The 22683-nt window shown below is 42.4% G+C and overlaps 1 protein-coding gene across 1 annotated transcript in view; it reads right to left on the bottom strand.

The window, feature by feature from the left end:
* Window positions 1–468: 468 nt before the first annotated feature.
* arhgef12a (Rho guanine nucleotide exchange factor (GEF) 12a) overlaps window positions 469–22683 on the bottom strand; it is a 45985-nt gene continuing 23770 nt past the window's right edge. The window contains 13 exon segments of the mRNA XM_030778103.1: window positions 469–641; window positions 17624–17702; window positions 17839–18056; window positions 18156–18368; window positions 19353–19505; window positions 19619–19713; window positions 19807–19884; window positions 20034–20121; window positions 20251–20418; window positions 20640–20715; window positions 20807–20884; window positions 21440–21540; window positions 22412–22526. Of these exon segments, the coding sequence (XP_030633963.1) occupies window positions 469–641; window positions 17624–17702; window positions 17839–18056; window positions 18156–18368; window positions 19353–19505; window positions 19619–19713; window positions 19807–19884; window positions 20034–20121; window positions 20251–20418; window positions 20640–20715; window positions 20807–20884; window positions 21440–21540; window positions 22412–22526 (1635 nt within the window).

Genomic DNA, 22683 nt, shown 5'->3' with positions numbered 1-22683 from the left:
ATGTATCCAAGATTTACTGGAACTCATTACTTTGGAAGCATTAAACCTGACACTAAAACACCGAAAGGCTGACTGACACATCATGCGGAGCATAAATCAGTGAAAAGAGCAATATGAGACAGAGGGAAGAGGTTTGCTGGGCTAAAGCTGCCTCCTCTAACCTCCTGTTCCTGCTTACTGAATACTGATTCGCTCATTCCCTCGAACACGAGGAGTAATCCCATGGCCCCGGCGCAAGGACGTCCTCCCTGAACCGTAATCGTGAAACATCTCTTATCAGCAGCGCTGAGCAACATGATTGGAAAGAGGCCTGGACATCCCAGCATTCCGCTTGGGATCTCCTCCCCTCTACAGACTTTCCATCAATCAACCCAGGTAGCTTCCATATGTCACAAAGGGGTCGGCCAATTAGAGAGCTTCAGCCGTCCCTCCTGCGTTGCATTAGGCATCCTCAGGGCATTAAAGATTCTATGCGATGGTATGGGGAAAAAAAAGAGGGGTGAAGAGGAGGTCCTCTTGGCCTCTCTGCATTAGTCGCGAGGGTTGGCGATAGGGGCCTCTCGTTGCCGTGACGAGGATGGAAGCAGCCTGTTCGGGGCTGTTATGGAGGCTGCTTGGGCTAATGGCCAGAGACCTGGCCTCTTCGGTCACCATTAAGAACAAGACAAATCACAGCTGGTGCTGAGACTTACCTGAGCAATGTGTCCCATTCGTCTCCAATGAATTTCTCCCTGTGAGCTGAAGCAGTTTGTTTACAGAGGCGGAGTCCTTAAGAATGTACGCACGCGCGTGTACACACACACACACACACACACACACACACACACACACACAGACAGACTGCATCTTAAACGCATCTGTTAAAAGTACAGTGAGGAGACTCTTGAGAGTTGCTGAAGGGTGGGCTATCTGTTGCTTCCACTAAACTGATGAGGTGTGACACAAGCTATGGAGAGAATCCCTGACTTGAAAACAAACACTGCAGATCACTGTACAACCAGAACATCAGTTCTGCTAATGATATGAAAAGTATTGAACGAACATCAAAATGCAGATACGTATAACGAAGCGGTTTTTCAAGGCTCTCTCTGATCGGGATTGAAGCTAAAAGATGCATAAGAAAATTGATTGTTACAATGTTTGTTTTCAGGCTTGCTTAACTGCAGAAAAAAGAAAATGAGTCAAGCTCTCCCATACAAAACAACAACAGCAACAACAAAAAAACTTTTATGCCCTAGAGAAACATTAATCAAAACTACTAAACATTCACAATCATTTCTCACTGTTTAGAGACAGTCCTCTCTCTGCGGGATAAAATATTCCTCTAAGAGACATTATAGAAAAACAAAAAGCAAACATATTTTTAAAAAGAGGACTGTTATTGCAACACTTGAACTGATGTCATTTAAATAAACGCTCTCTTACACCTGGGAGACAGAACGTGCATGCTGTTTTGATGGATATCCTTGAATGAGACCTTGTTGTGGCATTTATTATCAGCCTCGGGGCTCTGTGGCATTCTGGTAAACATTAATGGCCAGATCATATTCTGAATGTGTTAAAATAACATTTTGCCATCCGCATTTAAAGACTGTCAACTCAGAGGACACAGCTGGCCTTTTTCTTTAAAAAAAAAAAAAAAAGTTGCATTTGCATGATACCCTCTACGGCGGAAAACAAAGTCAGGTTTTCACAACAACCTATGAAAGAAATGCTGCGACTGACAACTATTGCCAAGAAACGGGAACAATCGCCTCTGAAATGGGACACAACAGAAATGGTAGCATGGAATGATGACAAGACTTATCACATATATGTAAAGAATGTTTTTTTTTTCCCTAGATGATCCACATAGCATGTCCGCACATTTTCATACCGTGTCCCATAAGGTAGATAAATGAATGCCCCTTTCTAACGTTTTCTTTCATCAAGAGAGTGACACAAAGTGGCAAGTATGGAACTGCTGTCATGGCAACCACTATTGTGCGCACAGGCATGGAACGCTGCACTGAGGCACTCCAAAATCGCCTTATAAAGAAATGCATTAAAGATAATAACTCTATAAAAACTACAACAGAATAAAACCCCTCCGCAAGCAATGCTCAACAGACATAACTGAATATCATGTCTGATGTTCCCAAATATTTCTTAAATCATCTCACACTAGTTTAAAGGGAAGATATATAAAGATATATATATATAAATATGAGCTTTTAGTGTTCTGTAAATGCAAAGCACATAAATATCTAATGCAGAATTACTGCTGTGCTTAGAAAACCCACTTCCAAAATCTAATCTATTTGTTTATTTATGGATCAACTTTCAGACTCACGTAGGCTCAAGATTACAGGAGGTTAATTACAGAATAACATATTTTGGGAGAAAAAAATCAATATGTACGATTGAATCAGCTCTATGGTGATTGAGTATGCTTGACTGCATAGTAATGAGACTAAATAAGCAGCGATAGGATGACATATCTCTGCTGGGCAAAGGGGAAAAAAAAGAAAAAGAGTCCAGTATCTGCAGTATTATCCATTGGTCCAGCTCGTCTGAGCTGATTTGTGTCAATATCTGTTAAATATGATGCACTGACCACTCTGCATTTGGCTGCTTTTGAAAAGAGGCTTTAAATATTCAGTTAAGCACAACCAGTCATAGAATCAATACTATGCATAGATGATTGATGCGGATGTTATATTCTTTCTGACGTTTCATCTATTGGCCATTCAAAGCCATTGACCTAAGAATTCTACAAAGTGTTGTACTAGTTTAAAGCTCGTTTGATATCAACAAAAGACACTTTGAAGGAAAGCTGGAAAACAGGAGCAAAACTGCAATCTGCAATGCATAGGCACATGTTACATGGCAAAATGCGCTTTTGTAAAATACCCAGTAATCCAATACTCAATTTTAATCCTTTCATCAATGGCAGGAAAAGAGAAAAGGAGAGAATTGTAGTCTAAGTCCACTTGTTTCATGGAAGTGATCACAACAGAAGCCATATGATTCAGCAAAACAGTACAAATTTTTACTACGTGAATCATCAAAACTGGCCTTGTAAAGGAATTCAGAATAAGGCCAGGCAACAATCCAACACAGCTCAGCATGCATTCAGTTATTGGACAATAAGGTATTCTCTTCAAAATGTGTATGCTTTCACCATCAGCCAACAGTACGAAAAAAAGGCCAGAGAAGCTACATAACAAAATGCAACAGAAGTTTTACACCAAATGCAAAATCACCCAAAGATTTGTAGTCTGCTGAAAATGCCATATCGCAGTATTAGGCCACTTTATATTTGTTTACTCTGGCCCCTAGTTTACAAAGTCTATCATGTTTGTTTGTTTGTTTGTTTGTTTGTCGTTTGCTTGGCAATAGCACAGAAAATAGCCTAAGGGTTCATTTGAAGCAGAGATGGTCCCACCGGGTGTTTTATGGATTGGCAAATGTCCGGAGAGCGAGTCTTGATGTCAAACGTGCTGAACGACGACCTCATCTAAATTTTGTGGGGAATGCTCTCCCGGAGGCCGCTCTGAGACTCTGAGATTGCAGCACCGAGCTGGTTAACCTTCAGTACAATGGGGAGTTCTTGTTTCTCTATGTCCTATCCATCAATTGATCAAGCATTCAACGAGATCATGCATCTTACTTCAGTTTTCTGTCAACGACAGCAATTTGTAACATAATATACAAACACACCGCCAGTTGTTCACCGAAGCTATAAACTTATCACAAGCTTTGCCTTTCTGTTTAATCTTGTTTGTTCATGTTGTGCTCAGGTTTAGTCTCAGACGATACATCTTCTCCTTTTTAAATATTCTAATTCTGGTTCCTGTCCTCTGGGCACTCACCTCATCCACCTTCAACTATAATTACGTGGGCCTTGGAGATGAGACCCTGAGGTGGTTAAGCAGGGACATGACAGTGTTGCTATACCCTTGAATAAACAGTTTAACATGAGTTCTCTCACACAGCCACCAGCTGCACAAACAGATAGTATGCTAAATGTGATCTATGAGAGCAAAACCAAATTTAGATACCTTAAGTGAACCCAACGTGATTTTCTGAAAACAGAAAAAAAAAAAAAAAACTTTCTGATTAAATTACAAATCTGAAATGAGCAAGGCAAGGTTTTAGAGGGAGGGGAGGGAGAAGAAAAGAATGTTTAAATGAGCACAGACAAATGCAGAGCACGACAGAGACCACGGCCCTTGCCCACTCCCAGGAAATGGAACTTCGTTAAGGACTTGTGACTGTCACTCCACCCACCCCCCCTCCCCCCGCTGTGTGTGTGGGGGGGTGATGATAATTAACCTTCAGCACTATCAGCCAGTGCCCGGAGAAAGACTGTCATAGTCTCTACACTTGCAATTCACATTCTAATAGTAGAGCTCTTCTCTTTGTCACAGCCATGACAAACACCTCTGTCACCGTGAAAGACGTGTTTTGTTTCAGACCGCCTCTACTCTATATGCAGTACCATCTAAATGTCATGCGTTTTTTGGCCACGTTATCGTAAAAATATTATATTTTTAGCTGAAATGATTAAGGATATAATCACAGACAATATCGTGCGTTCTTTACGAACAACCTCGACGTGGTGAGAAGTTAGGAATTACATTTAAAAAAAAAAAAAAAGCAGTAGATTTTATCTACCTAAAAAATCTGCTTCGAAGACACATATTGCATCGACCACCAGGGGGTGCAAAGTGAAAAACTGGTTCCAATATCACCACCCATCTCCAACCAAAAGGACACATTCGTTCACTCACGCCCACAGGCTATCATCGAGGGGTCATCAGGCTCCAAGCTCACATGAGAGCTCGTCTGCCAAATTGAAATATGTGTCACCTACGTAGGTTGTTAATGACATGCTTAGTGAGGAAGTTGTAACTTATGTTGCACAAAAACTGCAGTCATGTTGACTATATGTGTGTGTACCTAACTCATATTTCTCCACCTCAACAGATTAGGTTCAACTTCAGTGGGGTGCAAAAACTGTCGCTGATAAACGTAACGCACAAATACACCACTACAGACTGATGAGTCGTTAACAGTTTAACTTTCACTGACAAAAGTGTGAGATTTTAAACTAGTAAACCAGTTTCATTCTGACTACAATTCATATTCTAAGAATCAAACCTAAAACAAAAAACTGTCTGAATAGATTACGAAATCTACTGAAACATGTCATACACCAGATCTCCAGTGACTGACTAACTGAAAAAAGAACCCGAATTTAATTATTAATTTATTTGAGGGACTAGCCTAATTGTCATGCAAATCATGTACTGCCGTATCAAGTGTTGCGGACACTTACGTTAAAAAGAAACAGAAAAAATAAAACGTAAAGTAACGGACTTTTTACATTAAACTTATTTATACACTGGAAAGTGACTGAACGGAAAGGTTATACAGTGGCGCATCACGGATATATATTTTTCAAAAGAGCCATATATAAGTATACTTGATGATCCTTTCGGTGCGTTCCTTATTCCTAAATATCAAGTTGATAATGTCAATAAAGGTTGGTTTCGATGAACCGTATCATTTTCCAGCACATTACACAAATGGACGAATGTAGCAGCTTATAATACGTAACGTGTATTTTCCATAAAGTAGAGCTATATGCACTGTATAACTGTGTCTAAAGCAATGGAGAGAGTCGCCTTACCTGGCTTTGTATCGCCAGTGTTCGCCGGTCCTTACTCCGTTTTCCTGTATGTCTCTTTTTTCACTGTTTCTTTATGTAATATTTCTTCTGAGATGGAAATATATTTCTGTTAGTAATGTAGAGGCGAACACTAAGAAGCAACTGCTCAGTTATGACAAATCTCCACCGTTTCCTCGTGCCCAATGTACTGTGGGTGATGAATAAATATGTTGGAAAAAAAAATAAACCAAAACACGGGGATAAAAAGTACTTACGAAGACCACTAAGTAAACGATAATTTTGGGGGATATCCGTGTGATGCCACCAATGTGGGCAATAGGCGCGCTATCTTGTGAAAAATCCGCATCCCAACAGTTAGAAACAGTCGAATTAATCCTGCCACTGCACTGCTGAGAGGTAATATGGTCATACAAAGTCTTAAAATTGATAGCCACTTATCTTTTTTCTTTTTTCTTCCTTTTTAACTACAAGTCGATCAAGTAGGTTACCACGAAAATCTACGCATGTAATCAGACACGAAGAGAGAGCTCCTTTCTCCGTCGTTCCGCTGTTGGAAAGCCTGCTACAGCTTCAGTGACGGTGCTGAAAGAACAGCCCGCTTCTGTGTATTGGTCTAAACATGAGATGTAATCTCTTCGTTTCGAAACAGGCGCATCACACGTGAACCGACGAGATTACGACTTCTGTTTTACACGCTCAGACCAAGTAAGCATGTAAAACTACACAAAGTCAGTCTTTAAAAGCTACGGCTACATTCCGTGTTCCGAAACGAAGGAAGCTTTGGCCGATCCTACACTTACTTGAGTGGTTCAGCTGTAGAAAGCATTCACAGGTGCATAAACAATTCTGGACATTTGCAAGTGCACGTTTTTCATCATTTGTTTGAAAAACAGAACCCTTACAGTTTTATAGCGTTAATGTATACTGCAAATAGCCCATTTTCCTTTTGTCCCCTAATCAGTGCACGTTAGCCTGATGTCAAAGGCAGGTGAGGTTGCCGTAGAAGTTTTTCAAGGCCATTTTCTGAAACGTGTCGTTTTTATAGTGTACGTGTTGGATTGTGCAAGGGGAAGGTGCTTGACACAAGGACATGGCGGCAGGAGGATGCCACATTTCATACTTATGCAACACGTAATAAATGATCAACAAGGGAAAACAATACGAGGAAAAATTTGTGATTGGAATCTGCTTATCATTTATTACAAAGGTATACCATAACCTACAGTCCACCTGAATAATTGTTTATTAATCATGATAAATGTCCATTGCAATTTTTATAATTATATATAATCTATTAACACATGTCCTACCTCCATCAGTAATACTGTAGGATTCTATACAATCCCTTCTCCCCATGGCTACTAATCAGTTAGTGCTCAAATTGATCAGTGTCAGAATCCAAAATGAGGCCTTCATGGACAAATTTCCTCAGGAACATGATAAATTCAATAATGTTTCTCTTCCATGTATGAATTGTTTTCCTCATACCAGTCCTTTTAGATACCATTTCTTAGATACCTTACCTTTGATGGGACTTTTCACCAAAACTTCTCAGTCAGGGCTGCTTAGTGTTATATGTAGCTTGTCACTTCTTTGATAAAATATGATGATATCAGGGGTGAATGACTTTTTTCAGTGTTATGAAAAGAGCTGAGAATACACAGTAGTAATGTCCTTGGTAAAGCCTTCTGTTTTTTAAGAGAACAAGAAAACTGGGTAGAAGTGGTGTCTGCCAAATTTAAATTACACATGAATACACAAACACACACACACACACACACACACACAGAGACACAACCAAAGCAGATGAGCAGATATGACCATAAAAGCAAGCCTGGAAGACCTGTAAGCTTTACAAGTTTAGGCAGACAGTTATTAATGGGAGCTTGCATCCGTTCCTCACATAGACTCTGAGGCTCACTGTGTGTTTAAATTTTAATGCATTTTCTAAACCTTGTATAGTCAATGAGAACTGCAGGTGTTCAATAGATAATGTGTCAGCACCATTGCAGAGTAGCCAACAAATCAGCCAGGCTGCAGTATTGCTTAGAGAGGGCAAATCTCTATGGAATATAAGGCTCTAATTTAGGCTAAACAGGTCCCTATTAAAGATTCATCACAGTGGGCAATGTGCACTACACACATGCACATGGACACACATATGTATATACATACATGTGGCTGGTTAGCATTTAGTTGTTTTGAAGTTCATGAGTTTGACAAATCACTGCTAATAGTGTGGTTGCAGGTGAGTTTTCCCTTAGGCTGTGAACATCTTAGCCAGAGCTTATCTGTGTCTTCCTGACATTTGGTTCCAAAGAGTCAATTTGCACTGCTGGATAATAAGAGGAGTTGATGTCAAGCTCCATGACCTTTTCCTTACACACACACACACACACACACACTGCTTGCTACCACAATAGTTTGATACACATATGCCTACACCCACATTCACCTGCCTCCCAAAGATACTGACTACCTATGAGTGATGTCCAGTGGTCTACTAAGAAGGCATTCTCTCAGCAGACCACTTCACTCAGAACTATTCAAATCGGACAATGTTAACAAGACAGACAAGAAATCAAACTGACAATGGTACTGTACAAAAATCACAATTATGGATGAGCCAGTGTAATTTTTCCCCCAATTCCCAAAGTTCAGTGCACTTGATTTATGTGAGACAATATCTATGCAGCATCAAAGTAATTAATTACCGAGGGCTTTCCTTCGTATGATTATGTGAGTGGTATAGAATTGGTAATAGAAGAAAAACTTCTGCCCTACAGTAAAATACAGTGGCTTCGTGACTCACAGTACAATTTCTGTTTATAAGATGTTTTTGTGCATGGTTGTGCAAGCTGCCAATTTATCATCCATCCTCCATGTGCATAATAGGGAGTAATGAGGTAAGATCAAAAATGCAATTTGACAACATTTCATTTGATGAAGTCCCTATTAATGTCAAATATTGCCTAAAGGACAAACACAAAATACTTAAATTGGATGTCATCTTATTATTTCAACATTCCCCCACACAGAATGTCAACCACCAAGACCTGTGAGCAGTCCATGCCAGGGGATTAAACTATGTTTCTTTAATGTGTGAAGCTCACCTCTGCGAAGTGTTATTCAGCGATTCCCCTCACTGTGTACTGGCAAAACAGGTCATTTTCATAATACAAATGTTGGTGTAATAGTATTCCGTGATAGAATTATGAACATTTTGTTGTCATTTCTAAGTGCTTCTTTCTTGGTCCCACTGTCTCACTGGACTCAAAACCACATGTAGAAAACTCATAGTGATGGAATTTCATCTACTTGTGTGTTGCTAGAAGATTTCCATTCAAACTGATCGGTTATAGAAATTTAGTATAACTGGTATAGCAATGATGAATGGAACCTCGTGTTATTTATGAAACATAGCTCTTATTGGACATACAGATTCTTTAGACCATGGTGAGGTCAAAGCGAAATTTCATTAATCAAGAAACACCAAAATGCTGAGAGCAGACTGCAGACAGACTTTGCTTCAGAGTTTTTACAACGCTTTGATATATAGACTCACTCAGGGTCCCTCTGGCCAAGGAAATTATTTGCTGGTAGATTGGTTGTCACATTGTGGGAGCATCAAACTGTCTGTGTGTGTGCATGTGTGGTGTGTGTGTGCGCGTGTGTTTGCGTGCAAGTGTGCCTGCAATCTGATGACAAGACCCAAAGTAGGTGCACTTCATTGCCACTGAATAATTTTAAATATAAAGTGCAAACCAGCGCACCATAGGCGACACATTAATAAACAGTAGGTGGGCAGACTGATGCAAGATATTGATTTAAGGTGTTGGCAAAGAAACCGTGTATTCGGATGAAATGCAACATTCAAATATATTCAGGAACAGGGTGTTGACAATGCACTTAATCCAAATTTCAGTCACATTCTTGGAACAAGGAAGGTGACAAACATGTAACTGCCAAAACAAAGGAAACACTTGAATTAATGAGGGTTTCAAAAGGAAATTATACAGTGTGGTCACTGAGATAATTAAGTAATTATAATCCCTTCATGATTAGGCCCAATGCTGGGCAGGCTCAATCAGCCATGACTTTTGCTCATGGTTAGAAAAGAGATCTCCGTGACTATGAAAGAAGGCTACTTGTTGAGGCATGTTGTGCAGGACTGTTGGTGGCAATGACTGACGATGTTTGACAAGAAACAGTGGCTATGATAAGGCTGGCATGAAAGACTGAAGGAAAGACATAACTAACTAGGGTCAACTGTGGATGAAAACACACACAGTCCTTGAATTTGATGCCTGTGCACTGAATGAAAATGCAGGACATAATGGATGAGAAACTCTGGATCAGTTGACTGCAGATGGCTAGGCCAGTGAGCAGACAGTTTCATTAGGAACAGACTGTTGAGAGCTTCACAGAGAAAGATATTATGACAGAGCTCCAGGGCATAAACCCTTTATTACAATTAAAAATGAATGTTTGCAAATATACACAAAGAACATAAGCGAGTTGGCCACTGAGCAGGAGAAAAGACATTTGGTCAGATGAGTCATCAGTCACCCTGTTCTCCTCAAACTGACATGTGTATGCGTGGTGAATATCAAAGGGAACCTACATGCCAAAGGGCTTGTTTCCTATGGTGAGAGGTTCAAGTGTGTGTTTCTTTTATAGCGGGGGGGGGGTTGCATTCTCTTGGCATAGATTAAGTCCACTCAACCCCTTCAAATGTAAGGTAAACACCAGTAAATACAGAGTCATTCTGAGCGATGATCATTTTATGGTGGATTACTTCTATTCTAATAGAAGAGATCTCTTCTAGGATGACAGGGCTCCCATTCACAATGCACCAGTGGCCACTGAATGGTTCAATGAGCATAAAAATGCAGTAAACCATATGCCAAGGCCATCCCAGTCAACAAATCTCAATGGAACTGAAAACTTACTGGAGATTCTGCAGTGATTTTCTGGCGAATCATGAAGAAAACACCAAATGATAGAAGAAGAAATTCTTTTTTTTTCTGGAAGAATTGGTCCCTTTAGAATACACCCAGACATCTCTAAAATCCATGCTAAAATGCACCGACGCTCCTTCAGCAGCTGGTGCTGAAATATTAAACCCCTTTATGTTGGTGTTGCCTTTACTTTGGTAATTACCAGCACTTCTGAAACCCATGCCTGAGTTAATAGCTGGATTTCATTGCAAAAGAAAACAGAACAAATAAATAAAAATAAGGTTTGCCATGTTTCAGTAATTAATAACACCTTTCAAACAGTTTCAAAGAGAAGACATATTTAGACTAATAGTCTTTTGAAAAAACAACTGCCAAGATACTCAATGTGAATGGCTTACAGTAATGCATTTAAAAAAAAAAGTCTTTTTTTTTCTTTTTTAGATTAGAACAGTCAAATAGCTTGTGTGGTTTTTTGATAGTGTGGTGAGTGTGTTTACCACCAGTCCTCACCACTGAACACTGCTCTCATTGATTAGCAGAGAAGATCCTGGCTGGGGAAACGTGTGAGAGCATGGCTGATGTGCTGTAATGCTGTGTGCAGCATAGCTGACTGACTGCATAGCCTCTGTGGATTGTCAGTAACTAATGTGTGGTTCGGTGAAAATACCTGAAGGAGCACAAGCTTAGAATGGCTCTCTCTCTCTCTCTCTCTCTCTCTCTCTGTCTCTCGCTCTCCAGGACAAGCAGGCCTCCTTCTGTTACATTCCCTTGACATGCTACAGCCACACACACACACACACGTACACACACACACACACACACACACACACACACACACAAAGAACAAAGCACAGAGTCTAGCCTGTCAGGCCATGTTGAGAGAGTGATTTACAACACTCCATCACTGCTGGTTCAATACCTCCAACTATTCCGCTGAACCTTAGCAGTCCTGGCTAGGAACGAGCAAGTAAATATTCATTAGGCATGAATCAGGCCGCACATGCCTCTCTGGGGTCCAGAATTCACTAGCTTTTTGCTGTTGCTTTTGCATTGGCGAAGACTTTAGAATTTGTTCTCCTGCAGACAGACACCTGGCTAATGGTGCTGGCACTCTACCAGTAGTCAGGCACAGGAAAAGATTCAAGCGTTTTGAAGACTCCATGATATTGTAACAATCTTAGCTCTTATTCACAAATCATGCTTGACACCACTTCAGACAATTACACATCTAGATAGAGTAACTTATCTGAAATATCTCTAAATACAACTGCTGAGTCTAGTTGAGCTCTGTGTACAATTTGGGTGAGAATCAACAACAATTGTCAACAGTTGACCAAACTGACAACATGTTTTCATTGGTACCACAGTAATTGTAATAGCAGCTGTGATTTCACACAGGTGTGGAGTGACTGCTTTGACAACAAGTGCCAACGATGTGTCCTTCTCTTCACGGTAGCACTGCAAAACCACATGACCAAAGGTCAGAGAGAATCAAAATAATATTTAAATACCTGATCCAATACCTGTAATTTAACTGTCCCTTAGCATCAAAGCTTAGTACAGAATGCTTTGTTTTAACTCAAGGTCTAACCATCTACCGGGTATGTCAGTCAAACCAGCGGCTTTATTTGGAAGCTAAACGCAGTAAACAGGCACTTTTCCTCTCAAGGGGATTGAATTCCCGTCGAGAGCATTTGCAATCAGACAACTGCATCTAAACACTGGGAGACAGAGCTATCAATTTGTTCCTTCTTAAAAGAGGCTAAGATGAGACCACATTCCAGATCAGCCATTACTTAGCTAAACAAGACATCTCAAAAGCACAGGATATGAAGCACTCAAAGAATACAAGGCTGTGTGACCTGCCTATGATAAAGCCTAAATCCAATAAATGACATGTGCATGTCAGCATGGAGCGGGTCAGTTGTATGATGAGAACAGAACATTTGCAGCAGTTAGCACACTATAACTTCAAGACGACGTTCTTTTAGTCATAGAAAATCTATTTGCTTTCTCAGCCACGGTATTGTGTTGAGAATGATATAAAGATTCAATGGCATCTCCATCCTTGACAAAATAACAGTCTGTACAAGACACGGTGGACTTTTCAGAGATGTGAGAAGAAGCTAACCTACCTTTTTCGCAACCTACAGAGAAGAATCTGTAATAGCGAATTGGTAGCTTCTTCTTCACAGGCCAAGAGGCTGTTGGGTGTGTTAAACTGAACGCCAACTGAGCTGATTTAAATGACTGCATTAGTGTTCAGCCTTCAGAGGTTAAAGATAAACAGAAAAGAATGAATTTTAATTCTAGTCAGGTGATGCTACTCTGCTTTTCCTTATGAGGATTCTAGCCTGGTGGTGACATTAGCATTAGAAGAGTATTGATTACCGCTGTGTGACAGTGCTTCAGGTGGATTAAATCACCTGACCTTAGTGGTGACCAAAATGAATGGCTTTCAAACCTGCATACATTTCCACTATGCTCTCTCATTCACTCCTGATCATGTCTAACCAAATGGGCGCAGTGTTACTGATAGCAGTTTATCTTAAACCACCACTGCAACCGCTCCTCCATGTCCAAGGGAAAAGGTCTGACCAAGAATTAGCTAAGTCACAATGAATAAGGATGTTGAACACACACACACAACAACACACACACACTTGATAAAGATAATGGATAGGGAAAAAAAGGCATTTCAGCACTTTGCAGTTGATTTCCAGCCCTGTAGAAGATTTCCAAACACTTCAGACAGAGGGAAAAAAAAAAAAAACATCCATAGGGCTCCTGGGAGCGTGTTAATGCATCCCATCAAAGTCGGGGTTCGCTTTCAGAGCAGATGACTCCTTACCATGTCCGGCTGCTTAATTACACTCTGAACATACACACCTCGCCAATGCCCTCTCCTCTGTAATTACCACTGCGCTGAGGCAGACCAACAGGAAGTGTCATTGATTTTTTAACACTGGCCCAGTGTCAGAACATGCCACGTCTTAGCTGGAGGTCACCTCATCCTAGAGCCTTTCCTTTCACACAGCGGAGTGGAGATCACAGCAAGTCGGCCAACTTTGGATGAGGTAACGGCGGCTCTGCACAGCTCTGAGTGATAATGAGACCAAGGCTCAGCTCTACAAAGCCCCTCTCTCCTCAGCAGTTCAATAAGAACATCAATGTCATTGCCACTTTGCAGAAAATGGGTGGCTATTGAAATTTGATGGGGAATTCATCCATGGGAGACAGAGCTGGAGATAGTTGGCTTTTTCCCCCTCACTGATCATCAAACAGTATGGAATGCATGTAGAAAAGCCTTTGACCTGTGGTCATCTTTTAAAACTGATGTAAACACAGCAATTTGGTCAGCAAAAGTCATGTTACAGATTTTGCAGTAATTATTTCAACCTGCATACGTGTGTGTGTGTGTGTGTGTGTGTGTACATGTGTGGTAAGTAGAGCATATCTTGCAAATCAATCTGACCCAGTGTGAACTGCAGTTATGCTGATGTGCATACCCTGCTGTCAAACTAACCAGAAACTACCGTACTTAATGAAGCAAAACAATTCTGATGGTTTTTAAAATAAACTTGAAAACTTGACATTTTTAACTATAATTTGCTTGGTTATGGCACACATATATTAAAAACTCCAAACACATCAGCTTATATGTACATTCAAATGACGTTAGCTTGTGTCAGTGATTGCCGCATACATGCATCATTATGTGAATTACAGATCTCCTACCGAAATGTCAAGACTCCCCACCTGACGACTATTCCTGAAGCAAACACGTCAGGCAAGCCCAATTTAGTTTTGTAGAACCTGAACCCTGAGATTGCAACAGGAAATCTCAATAATGTCTCTACTGTGGACGGATACCTTTTTTTGAGCTAGTTTCATTTTCTATCTTAATTTCTCCTAGTTCTCAATGGTTGATTATCTGTGTAATCAAATGCTGCTGAGAGTGGCTCTAGCTAGAGTAAATGCCAAAGGGTAACGTTCCATTTAGGCAAGTCAACAGCCTCAATGATTCATTACAAACAGCCAGATGTTAACTGGTTGCATTCAAAAAGCAGTAACACAGAAACTGTGAGCTCACTCCAGTCTTTCACCCTGTAGGTAACCCTAAATGAATGAATTATTCTATTGATAGATGCAGATGCCTAGAATCATCACCTCAGGGTCTGTTTTACAAGGAAGAACTCTTTTCCTCATTGGTACTGAAGATATTAATTCCAGCATGTTAACCCCCTCAGCCCCAATTTTTTTTGAAAAATGGATGGTTTTGTAATATTTGCATGAGCAGCATTCAGAGTTTACTCAGTTGAAGTAGACTACTAAGACTGAGTTCTGAGAAAAAAGCTTTTTCCATCCAGTTTTTGAAAATGCACAAAACACCTATTTATGTCCCTCATTTAAGGTTATATTGGAGGATGTAACGTAAGTGCGAAGTTACAGCCCGCTATTATTGTTGTAGCTATTATCAGGGAGTGAATGAAGAGCTGAAGAAAAACAGAACTACTGCGCCAGCTTAATAACGCGTGCCACTCAGACACTACAAGCCATTCACACATTTCAATCAGCGGCTGTTCATCTAACTCGCATCAAGTCGAATAAGAAGTTCAACATCTTTCTCCTTCAATATCTGAGAAGAAAAAGAGAGAGACAAAGAAAGTGTAACAAGCGACAGTTAAAACATCCAAACAGTCTCGTAGATTACAAGTGCAAATTGGGTGCTAATTAAAAGTAGTTTATGAAGTAAAAGTACACAAATGCATGACAGCTTCCTTTAAAAAGCAACGCTCCATGACTCGAGGTTTGCAATAATCCCTTGCATCAGCCGCAGTAGCAAGAAGACAGATTTTCTTTCTATCTCGAAGAAACCAAGAATCATTCCTCTTCAACGCCCAGTGCAACAGAGGCGGCGGCAGAAAATGATTGCATTTGATTTTCGGGAAGGAATACGAATAGGCTGCGCTCAGTTTGTGACGCAAAACTTTTGGACATACCTTGACAAGAGCGTCCTCAGGAGCTCGGAATCGATTTCCACAGCACACATTAATGGTCGTGCACTTAGAGATGCACATATTGGTCACAACTCAGCCTAGGTGACCCGCCGCGAGATATGTGACGCTGCTGTCTTCTTCCCTTTCGGAGGTTCAATTAGATAATTGACAGGAGCACACGGGGAGTTGGACAATCAATTATCCTCCCCCTTTCTGTTGGTTTCCACTTAATTGCAGCTTGTCTTGGGGTGAAGAGGAACAATGAGTCACACAGGACAGGGTGGTGGAGAGGTTACCATAACCGACTTTGTCCCCGGAGAGCCACAGAGACAGGGAAGGAGGTAGAGTAGACAATGTTTTCCAGTACAGTTAAAATTATGAAGCAGTATAATACAACCAAATTAATTATTAAAAAAAAAGTTTTAGTATTACTGCTTGTAAGCTTCATCAGCGACCTGCCTAATGTGTGGCTGGGGGAGTTATTTGGGTTAGGATGACCCTTTGGTATCAGAAACCAGGGAATATCTGACAGGACACCTCGCCTGACCGCTGAACCCAAAACACTGATGTCATTGCTGCTCTCAAGAGTGAGTTGTATGCAATCAAAATGGTAAAAACCTGCCCCCTAATGGCCAATCTAAGAACTATTCGCATGATGCAAAAACTTCACCTGAGAGCAACCTGTGGTATTTCAAACCCTCTCCTTTTAGCTTGCAGGACTAATAAAAAATGGTAATCACTTTTACGGATTACAGTAATGTAAAACTCACAATGCAGTAACTTAAGACAGTGACCACAGGATCATGATTACTTCTGCTCTCAGTGTTTCTTTGCACAAATAACAGAGGGCAAACAAAGAGACTATGTTTGGTTTCAGAGATGCATAATTGCAGTTTTATTTCCAGGTTCTGCATCACTTTCCAACTTGGTCATTGTCTTTGACATAATCAGTTACACGTTCAAATCAGGAGTGTTTTTTACGACCGCCGTACTGGTTTTCTTTTGGCTTGTCTCAGGGTAAACCCAGGAGGCATTGGCATCTGTGCAAAACATTAGACAGCTGTAGAAATGCAGTGCAGTGAGGATTGGAACTCAACTCTCGCTTTGCTGGATGAGCGAAACGACCGCCACTTCACTGTAAGGACTCTAAACATGTGCTAATATATGTTCTAAACCCTGGTGCACTCAAGCCATTCCGCTAAACAGAGGTGCAGCTGGAGCAGTCTATGAGGCCGAACGGCGAAAAAAAAAAAAAGAAAAGCATGCAAGGAAACATGAGAAACACTAAAAAGGAAAAAAATAAAATAAATACATCTTGGGATAAAAAAAAAAATTAGTACATTATTTTTTTTTTTATTTCCTCCCCCACCCCCCCCCCCTCATCTTTTTGTGATTAATATATATCCTAATAACACACACCTTTGTACAGTTTTGCATAGTTCTCTTTCTTATAGCTAGAATAGCTGGAAAAGGTAGGACTGGGCAGCCATAAGTCTCTTTTGGGTATGGACATGCTACAGGGGCAGGTAGGGCCAGGGTGGGGGACAGTCCATCTTCCCTGATTGCCTTGTGCTGATAGAGAGAGGAGAGGCCTCATTAGAGTCATGCTCCTCTTTACTTTTCTCTCTCTCCCTCTCTCTCTCTCTGTGGAAGGGTTCAGCTGTGAGGAGGCCAGGCTGTGACAGAGCACGGTGAGGAAAGAGACGGGGGGGGGGGGCAAGGACAGGCCCCCTCGCGACGATATCCTCCCTTTCACAAGAGCACCTCCGATACTATTTTTTATCTGAAGGGGGGAAAGAGATGAAATGATTATCGGATATGGGTTTTTTTTTTTTCTTCGCTTTGTTCGTTTTTTTTTTACTGTGAATGTAAAAGAAATGCTAAATGGCTTCCTGTGGACGTCGTTGTTGCAAAAGTAAAGGAAATGATTTTGAGTTTTGTGTGATGTCTGATAAGAGACTGAGCAGTCTGAGACGACACAATACCTCTGCTCTCCTCTGTGTCGCCCGTCGCCTGTGTCGCTTGAATTTGGTGTTGTAGATCGCGATACTTTGTCTCCACGTCCTGAAAGACCATTTTCAAACAGTAAAGATATGTTACGTTTGGTGAAACTCTGATTTAAACGAACTTTGCTGTGGGTTAAAGGTATTTTAAAACCCCTGCTGCGGTTGAATGTATGGGTAAATATGTGTGTATATACCTTCAGATAGGTGAGGTTGGCCTGCAGGGTGCGCAGGTGGGACAGGACCTCTCGGCTGAGGCGGGAGGTGCTTCCTGAGGAAGGTGAGGAGAATTTGAGGCTGATGCCTGAGTCTGCGGCACAGCCCCGAGTCAGTCCCAGCTCCTTTCCCCCGACCTGCAGGTCGTCGTCTGTGCTGCTCTCCCCTGAACCGGTGAAGCCTTCCAGCACCAGGTAACCTGCTGCGAGAGACACACGTGCGTTCAGCCCCGGAGCGTCTCCATGGTGACGTGGAGACAGAGCCGTCGCAGCTTGGCGTGCATTACCGTGACCCTCACCGTAGTCCTCCGGGCCCTCGAAGAATCCGGTGTCTCCTGAGGTCAGGTCCTGCGCCTGGGCGTCTCTGGGGGCAGGGTTCCGTCCTGAGCTGCTCTCTACGGGGGTACGCAGAGACGTGGTCCTGAGGAGGCGACCCCCTGCCGAACGACTCGTTCGCTCTCCGTCATCCTGAGCCATCAGCTGAGTCACCAGTACCTGCTTCAGTGCTGCCACTACATGTGTGCGTGTGTGTGTAAGCGCGCGAGAGAGAGAGAGACAGACAGAGAGAGAGAGAGAGAGACAGACAGAGAGAGAGAGAGAGAGGACCCATTATAGCAAAAACGCGCAATAAAAATCTCCATAACCATCATGTATCACAATAAACATTAAAAATACTGAAAATACAGTAACTGCTGTCTCACAGTCAGGTCAGACTCAGAGCTGAAGCTCGACTTCACATTTGCTAGGTGAACATTGATTTTTCTTTTTTTTTTTTTTTTTAAACATTTGAATAACATTTTCAGCTATGTCTAAAGAAGTCAGTGCTTCTCCTGATCCAAAGCATGACTAGTTTAGCCGAAGGCTGAGAACAGAGCTCTCTCTTTTCTACCCCCCCCAGGAGTGAGAGAGGGAAAAAAAAAATGTGCATTGTGAGAAGTGATCAACAGGGGATGGAGCAGTACTGTGTGAAATTACACACTAAAAATGTAGACTTGAAAACATCCCAATTTGGGTCATAAAAACAATTCATCATAGCGCTGGGTTAATTTCACCCAGTGAGCTTGGGCACCGGTTCTGACCCAGTGCTTTATCCTTTGTGTTGCCAGGCTAAAATAACCCAGGGTGTCGGTTTATAGGACACAATCAGCACAATGGGTGGGTGGATTAGCCCAGCAGCCGTGTCGTTTATTGAGTAATCCTTGGAATATTTTCAATTTTGTTTGCATGTTTGTGTGTTCTTCACCCTCCCGTCGCCCCCTTTCCAGAACGTTTGAACTGCTGCCTCGGCCGCAGATTTCCATTTTACTATAACTAATATTTTTCATATCTGGGAACCCAGCCCTGCCGAGTTACAGAGGACGACCCAATAAAAGGCACAGCAGGCGAACCTCAGCTCCGGCAAGTCTAACGCGGAGCCCAAGCTGTCCGAACGACCCGTCGTTTTTCGTTTGCGTTTTTACGCGGTCGTGCGGCCACTGGGCTCTCCCCTCACTTACGGGTTTTCAAGGCTTCGTCAGCTTTCGAAAGGAAGGGGCCGGGGTCCCCGCTCCCGCTGTCTTGAACGTCACAGTCGAGGTAGCCTTCCTCCTGGCCCTGCCTGTCTTCCTCGGGTCGGAGTCCCTCTTCTGAGAGAGGGCTCTGTAGACCACCTGTGGAAAAGGACACCGCTGTTTGTGTCTGAGGCCATGAAAATGAGTAAGAAGAGTCCTTCACGTAGAAGGTGAGCTTCATTCAGAAACACGGGGGTCGCGGAGTCAATTACCGGAGGACTGGATGCTTCCGGAGGAGGTACGGTCGGAGCCTTTGGTGATTTTGGAGCCTCCAGATCCGGTGATCTCCACACCTTCTCTCTCCTCACTAAAGCAAACGGAGAAAAAGTTGTTTTAGTCTCACCGCAAACAGCAGCATTCAAACGGAGTTGAGTGTAACTGAAGAAGATGCTGCACTGACTCTGGCTGAGGTAAAGGTATGACACTGTGGGGTTTGACTTTCATGGCGTCGGCTCTCTCGGTGATTCGCCTCTGCCACCTGGTAAACAGAGAGGATGAGAAGAAAACAGAGAGAGAGAGAGAGAGAGAGAGACAGACAGACGGATTGAGAGAAGCTTTGCCAAGGTGATGGGGGCTCTTTCTTAGACAGTGTAAGTGGAGGAACTAAAGGCCAGAGGCAACACTCACATTCTCTGCTCAGACACTGTCTGAGCCATCAGCTCATAGATCTGCGCTCCGTTTTCTGACATGGACAGCACGAAGAAAGACCTGTTGTCTGGTTGGGAAGCAGACAAGAATGTAACTCATGTCACCATTATAAATGTGTATTTCTATATATTTCTAAGGTTTTGTGGTGATTGTGCAGGTGTGTGTGTGTGTGTGTGCGCGTGCGTCTAAGCCTCACCTGTAGCCACTGAGCGCACCAGTACGGTGCTGAGTTTGATGATGGGGCTGAAGATGTGCTTGGTGTCTGCGGAGCCGGCCAGATTCTTACTGTGACATTTAAGGATCAGACGCTCATCCTGTTTCTGCAGCAGCACCAAGATGTCCTCCAGCAGCAATGTGTACAGCTCTGATACATACAACACAGGGCATTAACACACACACACACACACACACACACACACACACATACACATACACACAAACACACAAGGCAACGCACATGGCTCCATGAGAAACAGTGCAATACATTTTTGCTCACACATCATCAGTATAGCAAAAAGGAGCGTGTACAACTGTCTCCACACAAATATAGTCAAAATGCTCCTATGAATCAGACTTGAAACATACCAATAGTTTTGTCTTTGTTCACCTTCCAGGACAGTGGCCCTTCATGGACCATCTTCTTTTTGGTCAGATCAAGATTCTATATAGACAGAAAGAGTCTAGTTAATGACAGACAGGAAAAACGCAGACAGACCAACACAAGCTTGGAATTACCGGCAGCCCAACCTCACCTTTAACTCTGAGATCATGGGATTTTCGCTCTGCTTCAGCGAAGAGAGATCCAGCCGTCTCTGGTAGTCCTCCAGTCTCTGGAAAATACAAAGAAATGTAATTAAGAAAGATTTAACGGTGCCATTTCTGAATCTTCTCCAAGAAACAAAGATGGACTTATGATAAAGGACAGGCCCACTTAAAAAAAAATATTCAGTGTTTGTTCAACAGTTTTACATTCATGTTGAAGACAACCGATATTTGATCCTGGCTTTGCTGTAAAAAGGATCTCGTTTTAGTTTTACGAAATGTTCAAGTCAACGGCGTGTGACTGAAAAGACAAGATCCACCGAGCTTTGCTTGTAGAGTGTGAATGGCTTTTTCTGTAGTGAAAATGTTTTCTCATTCAATGTGGAGTATAGCCAAGAATATTAAAGAAGACAGATCGCGCAAACACAGATAAGCTGCTCCGTCGACCATTATAACCTTTGACAAATCTGATTTTTTCACTAGATCTGCTCTTTTAGAAAGCCTACTGCTGTGAATATATGCGCGCGCACGTGTGTGTGTGTGTGTGTGTGTGTGTGTGTGTGCCAACATACAGCGGTGGATGTCAAAAGGACTGGCAGCTTTATCAGGCCTGGAGTGTTTACCTGTTTATTCTCTGATTCCTTTACCGCCTGGTTGACGTGGTTGAGGATCTTTCGACAGCGTTCCCCCGCCCTTCTGACTTTCTCTTTTTCCTTGCCGTCATCTGTGAGGAGTGAGGAGATAAACAGGCAGACTGAGAACTGAGTGTGCCGTCTATTAAAAAAAAGAAAAAAAAAAAATGCCCACTTGGCCCGAGTTGCGCCTCCTCCGTGCATTGACAAGTCGGCCCATTCACAGGTTGGGACTGAGTCATCGGCCACTTGGCCTGCTCTTAATTGAGAATTATCCTTTTTTTAATTTACAGAGTTTCTCTGAGGATGCCAAGGGATGGGAGAGAAATGAAACTTAGTTATGGGCAGCTTTTTTTTTTTCCGAGGTGCATTATCCCCTTGACTAAAATGTCTGAAATAATAATCTCCATTTAGCCTCCGGGACAGCTGTAATTCTCTAATGCCTGGAGAGCGGCCAGTGCTTCTTCCCTAAAAAAAAGCCTTCATTTTGTATGCGATGGAGGGAAAGAACAGGGGTATGGGTTTGTGTCTGAGTACGGCGCCCTGGCAGGCTCTTTAAATGGCCAAGTCCTCTGGCAGCCCTTCCTCTGCTCCCAGTCACCAGGGCGCACACAGTTAGAGCAGGGCTGGAGAGAAGGGCATCATCATCGCTCACGCTGCTACAAAGGCATCACGCCGCATCACGACCCACTCTCCCGTCCAGAGATTGTGCATGAGTGAGTGAACATGAGTGTGTGCGTGATTGAGTGATTAAGAGAGAGAGAGAGAGAGAGAGATGGAGGGGGGGGGGGTGAATTAAAGCAAGTGAATGAGTTAGTGAGAATGAATAAGCGAGTGAGTAAGAAGGAGCGAGTGTGAGAGTAATTGAGAATGAGTAAGAGGATGGAGGTGTGGAGTGAGAACGTGTATGTGTGTGTGTGTGTGTGTGTACAAGGGGAGGGAAGGAGGGTCAGAACTGCCTACCTGTGTACTTGGCAATGTTTTCCAGGAGCAGCGGGTACTTGGTGAGCCTCTGCATCTCGGCGGGAATGATGTCCTTCAACTGAAGCCTGCGACACAGGCGATTACTCTCCGCCTCCTGCAGGCGCCACCGACAGAGATGGCCAAACGGCACAATGAGGACAATAAGACCCATTAGAGGAAGAGAAGGTCCTTAAACAGCTGTTTTCTAATGTCTCTTCTCACTGATGAGTCTGACAATGAGGCATAATAAACCAGAAAGTTCTTGTTTTTTT

The sequence above is a fragment of the Chanos chanos genome, chromosome 6 (genome assembly GCF_902362185.1).
Source record: "Chanos chanos chromosome 6, fChaCha1.1, whole genome shotgun sequence".
Classification (NCBI taxonomy): Eukaryota; Metazoa; Chordata; class Actinopteri; order Gonorynchiformes; family Chanidae; genus Chanos; species Chanos chanos.
Note: the sequence above shows the minus strand (reverse complement) of the source record. Positions and strands in the feature narration are given on the sequence as shown.